Raw genomic sequence first — 5,872 nt, forward strand, 5'->3', positions numbered from 1 at the left:
TTAAAGCACATGTTGATTGTTTCATTTCAAATCCATTGTGGTGTTGTACAGAGCTGGAATACTGAAAATTGTGTCAATGTCCAACTATTTATGGACCTAACTGTGTGTATATATATATATATATATACTCAAACCATCAAAAATAACGAATTAACCCATGTGATTAATCACAAAAAATTACACATTAATCATGCATATACGTAGGTTACAATTTATTTTGACCGCACATGCCGCAAATTTCACTTCAAAACACCTTGGGTAAAACTTTTAGCAAGTTTTGAGCAAATACATGCATTTACGTTAAAAAATGCTCCTGTATCACATCATGACAATAAAATTGCATTTGTGTCCAAATATTGGGCTCGTTTCTTAAGTTAATCGAAATAAGCATGCTAGTATTAACCTGTTATTAATTATAATTAATCAAAAGTATAAAGTGCGATTAATCTGATAAAAATTTTTTATCATTTGACAGCACTAAAATATGTATTTTTATATTTGTTACATTATCTGATCACTTTAAAATACACAATACATTTTCTCACCATACCTTTTGACATTTCAATATTGATAAAAAACTACTTAGACTGTTTTCATCATGTTTCCCCTTTTAAATACCAATATTTATTTTGACAATGCATATACATATATATTTTACTTTTAAGATATGTTTTATATTATATGTTGACCATAAACATTTATTTACATAAATTATTGTTTTATATTTCATAGTATTAAAAATATTTACTTACTCAATGTATATATATTTTTTACAATAGCTTAAGACATTTCCATATCGGAATATATCAATCTAAAATATTCATTACATATATATACACTGTATATATAAAAGTTTTTGTTTTTTTTACTTTTCTGATGCAGCAACCTGGGATAGGTGGGGAAGGTAGGGCATTTAATTTTATTTTTTTTCATATTGCGGCAAAATTTTGTCTTTTTAGAGATGCATGTTTTTTTGTACCAGTAAATCCTCACCAGGACGCCACGTTTTTGTACACGGAGCCCCTGGGTAGGGTGATGGGCCTGTGGATCGCCCTGGAGGACGCCACTGTGAACAATGGATGTCTGTGGTTCATCCAAGGGTCCCATAAAAGTAAGTCACAATGTGAGGTACTCCTGTAACTCATTTATATTTAATAACTTGGTCTGCTGAAGAAATATTATATGTGCCGTGTTGTTATGAAGCAGGCGACTTGACTCGACGAATGGTGCGGACCCCCGAGGGCACCTATCCCCTGACAGACTTTGTCGGCAAAGAGCAGGACTACGACGACAACAAGTTTGTCCCAGTCGAAGTCCAAAAAGGTAAATTATTATTTTTCACTTGATAATGAAGTGAATTAATGAACTCATATTATGCTCTCCATATGGTGAATATTTATATTCACCTTGGAGAAAGCAAACCACCTAATTTAATTAAATAGTGGTATTTCAGTTTGAGCACATAAATAGATAAGGCCCCTTAGTTTGATATTCGCAGGTGGATTGGATCACTTCTTGTAGGAAAAGAGGCTCTAATTGGGACTTCGGAATGCAAAAGTGATAACCATATCCTTGAGAAAAAACTACCTGTATAGCTCAACGCCAACATTTGAGTTATGCAGTTGTTTTCCAGACACTTACACACAAACATCTTAGGATAGGATAGGACTTTATTGTCATTGCACAAGTACAACGAAACTATGTTTTCAGCACAAACCCGTTCAAGATTAGACAAACAAACAGTGTACAGGCTTACAGAACAGGAACGCTGATGGGTCGCCAAGCCCTGTAAAAGATGGGAAAAAGGTAAAACGCTGGGGAAGAAGATGAGTAAAAAAAATACAATCTAGACTGGGCTCCTAAGGGGGCCCAGTCTGGAGTGGGAAAAAACCTCCATGCCATGCACACATAAACATGTTACATATAATCACAACAACTCGGGGGGAATTTGGGGGCCCTGGAGGTCGACTGCTGCTATAAAGCGCTGCCAGCCGTCCATCACCCTGAAGGGGGATCAAGCGGTGGTGAAGGCGTGGGGTGGGGGTGGGGTGTGTGTGTATATGCCCATTGTCTTGGGTGTGTTGATGTAGTGTCCATAGGCCTAGGGCCGTTCTGCATGCAAGCAAAAGTTCGACTCCAGGTGTCGTTAAGGAGGGAGGGAGCTCAAAAGCGTCCATCATTGAGGTGTCCTCGGGGGATGTTTTCAGAACAGCGTTGTTGTTGTTGCAGCGTCAAGGCCATTCGAGGGAGTCAAATCATAGATTAGGATTTTTGTTTTTCCGCGAGCAGACATTACAATGGCTTGTCTGTTCTATTCGTCCATGCTGGCTCTCATATCCAATTTTCCCTTTCAACCAGCTTTTCCATGATGTGATCCATCTTGCGATTGAGTTCAGAAATCTCCCCAGTCTGTGATCCCCCAGCCCGGCCCAAACCTTCCATTGCGACGAACAGCCTTTCGGCTCCTTGAGTGGCTGCCATCGTCTTACAAATTTGACAATACACCAGAGCAATGCTCAGCCCAATCAGCAGGTGCCCCGCGATCACGGTTCCAAATAGGTAGATGTCTTCCACGTCCTCGATGGAAAGCACTGAGGGCACATGATTCTCCATTTATCCCAGGAATCTCTCACGTACCCCGCAGCAATGGTTCCATCAGGGCAGCCAGGCTCCCCAGAACCTCTTTTCCTCGTCAAAAAGATTTTGTCAATTGAGTCGAGAGTCCAGCTGATCAATTCCATGTCTGATGTTTAGATTTGGAGGACAGCGCAACGAAAGAGGCTTCAAAAAAGTGCAGACAAGACAAAACAAAGAGAGCAAGCAGGGAGAAGAAGGGAGCGGAAAGAAATGCGACCGCCCTCACCAGGTCGGGATGCGCTCTCCTGACTTAGCACACACACCCATAGACAAAAAGGAGGAATATAAAAACTGATGGTTTGACTTCTCCAGTGGAGGAGTCCTTCATTTTTTTGACCTAGGTTTCTCCGGGTACTGCATTCCTGTATAATGACGCTCGCTTGTAATGAAGCAACTTTTGGTTCAGTAAAGTGTCTCCGACGTCTCTTTTGATCCAGCCACACTGCCGTGGCATCCTTATGTCCGGACGAGGATGACAAGACCAGAAATACACATCAATATCATCGCCACTGTTAACTTGCGCCTCTCTTTCACTCCTGTAGGTGGCGTCGTGCTGATTCACGGCCAAGTGGTGCATCGCAGTGCTAAGAACGTCTCTGAGGACTCCCGGCATGTGTACACTTTCCACGTCATGGAGTCACGTGACACCCAGTGGAGCCCCGAGAACTGGTGAGTAGGCTGCAACTACCATTTGTTGCCACTAAAGGCAGCTGTTTCCACCGCAGTTTTGCTCATTGAGAAAGGAGGTCAAAAACATGAAGCTTTGAGTTGTAATTGTGTGAATGCTCCAAAGCATGCACACATATGGTTTTCTACACCAAAATGTATCTATTTATTATTCAACTAAAAATATCGAATTAACTCAAGTGAATAATAACAAAAAGTTACACATTAATCATGCACATGCATAGATTAAGCATGCAATTTATTTTGACCGCACTTGCCGCAAATTTCACTTCAAAACACCTTCGAACTTTTACCAAGTTTTGAGCAAATAAATGATGTGTATTTAGGTAAAACGTTAAAAAAATGCTCCTGTATCACATCATGACAATAAAATTGCATTTGTGTTCAAATATTGGGCTCGTTTCTGAAATTAAGTGCGCTAGTAATAACCTGTTATTAATTATGATTAATCAAAATTATAAAGTGTGATTAATCTGATTAAAAATGCAATCATTTGACGGCACTAAAATAATTATTTTTATAATATTTGTTACATTATCTGATTTTTTTTATTCAATATTGATCAAAAACAAATTAGACTCTTTTCATCTTTTCACCAATATTTATTTTGACAATGCATATACAAAAATATTTTACTTTATTTTTTAGATATTTTTTTTACATTATCTGTTGACCATAAACATTTATTTACATAGTTTATTTTTAGATATTTCATAGTATTACAAATATTTACGTACACAATATATATATATATATATATATATATATATATATATATATATATATATATATATATATATATATATATTTTTTTTTTTTACAATACCTCATGACATTTCCATATCGGCTGCAACTACCATCTGTTGCCACTAAAGGCCGCTGTTTCCACCGCAGTTTTGCTCATTGAGAAGGAGGTCAAAAACATGAAGCTTTGAGTTGTAATTGTGTGAATGGTCCAAAGCATGCACACATATGGTTTTCTACACCAAAATTAATCTATTTATTATTCAACTTCAACTTCTTCTTGTTCTCCTCCAGATTTTGGCACGCTCTACCTTCCACATTTTTTTAACCCGATTCAAACCGTTCCAACTTCAAACTGTTCAGTCAAATTCGGGAATCGCGGCCTTTCCCTTGACAAATTCCAAAAATTCCCAGATTTCCCAGAATTCCAGATATTGCGGGACATTTTTTCCCATTTAAAATGAAAATTAGCCATTTTTTCTAACTTCCACCATTTCCACATTTTTCAACCGATTCAAACCATTCCACCTTCAACACATTCCACCATCCTGGAAATTTAAACTACCTTTTTTCCAAGTTCCAAAAAATTCCAGGATTTTCTAGAATTCCTGGTTTTCCAAAGCCCTATTTCCACCCTTTTTTCTGGCGACTACTCCTTCCATATTTTTCAACGCATTATACCCGTTCCACCGTCAAAACATTCCTCTTAATCAGGACAAAAAATTAAGTTGTTTTTTTTAACTGGAAAAAATCCCGGTTTTCCCGAAATTCCGTAATACCATTTCTCAATTCAACATGTTACTTTAACATTTCTCGACCGATTTGAAAAATTCCAACACTAACTATTTCAACTCATTCATACCATTCAAGTTTTTTACCATTTTCCAAAAAAATTCCCGCATTTCCCGAAATTTCCAAATTTTTGGGAAATTCCCATTGAAATCAATGGGACATTCTTCAAACTTCCACAACTCCCCCATTTTTCATCTGATTCAAACCGTTCCAACTTCAAAATATTCAGCCTGTTTGGGAGTTGTGTGCTCTACTTCAACAATTCTAAAAAAAAATCCAGGATTTCAGTTCAACGTCAGCATTGGAGCATTCACACGCAGTTCCTTGAGGAATTGCCTCATCTAGTTAGTCACGTAATGTTCATGTTATTATATTAAATATTATATTTTCAATGTTTCCGTTGTTGCACCATGCTGTTTGATTGTACTGTTTGTATTTAAACCATGTTTGTGAGCTCTCTCAGTGCTAAGTGCTACTATATAAATGACATGTACTTATGTGCTCATCTTCCCTCAAGGCTGCAGCCCAGTGAAGAGCTTCCGTTCCCGCCTCTTTACACCAAATGAAGGATTTCACGGCAAAGTGACAAGTACTTTTATTATCAAAACGGGATCATTTCATACAAAAATCAATACAATGAGTTGAAATAACACTTTGTGCGTGAATTGATTGGACTTTAATAAAAAAGTTTTGCTCGGTCAATCCCACGTTATCACAGCGACATTACGTGACTTCAGGAAAAAAAAAAGCATGCTCATGCTGGTAAGTAAGTAGTCTCAACAGATTTATTTTTTATAAAAATGTTAGTACACGGACAAAAGTCATTTTCACAGGAAAAAGGAATACTTCATTGAAGTGCGCCTTTTTGAGGTCCCATCGAACCAGTGGAGTGAACCTACAAAAATAGAGCCTACTTTTGTTCACATTTGTTCATGCAAGAGTACAGTAGAAAGTAGCCTCACTTATACAGAAACTTCAAAAGATGCTTTTATTTTGAAAAAAAAGGCTATAG

The 5,872-nt window shown here is 37.5% G+C and overlaps 1 protein-coding gene across 2 annotated transcripts in view; it reads left to right on the forward strand.

Annotated features, from left to right (window-relative positions):
- phyhd1 (phytanoyl-CoA dioxygenase domain containing 1) overlaps positions 1-5,554 on the forward strand; it is a 20,178-nt gene extending 14,624 nt beyond the window's left edge. Inside the window, exons 7-11 of one of the 2 annotated variants that reach the window (XM_062056825.1) lie at positions 883-904; positions 983-1,111; positions 1,207-1,323; positions 3,180-3,306; positions 5,378-5,554. In XM_062056825.1, the coding sequence (XP_061912809.1) occupies positions 883-904; positions 983-1,111; positions 1,207-1,323; positions 3,180-3,306; positions 5,378-5,426 (444 nt within the window). In that variant the 3' untranslated portion in view covers positions 5,427-5,554. Of the gene's footprint in view, positions 1-882; positions 905-982; positions 1,112-1,203; positions 1,324-3,179; positions 3,307-5,377 lie in introns of both variants that reach the window. The other variant, XM_062056824.1, reaches the window with a different exon arrangement.
- The last annotated feature ends 318 nt before the right edge of the window (positions 5,555-5,872 follow it).

The sequence above is a fragment of the Entelurus aequoreus genome, linkage group LG08 (assembly GCF_033978785.1).
Source record: "Entelurus aequoreus isolate RoL-2023_Sb linkage group LG08, RoL_Eaeq_v1.1, whole genome shotgun sequence".
Classification (NCBI taxonomy): domain Eukaryota; kingdom Metazoa; phylum Chordata; class Actinopteri; order Syngnathiformes; family Syngnathidae; genus Entelurus; species Entelurus aequoreus.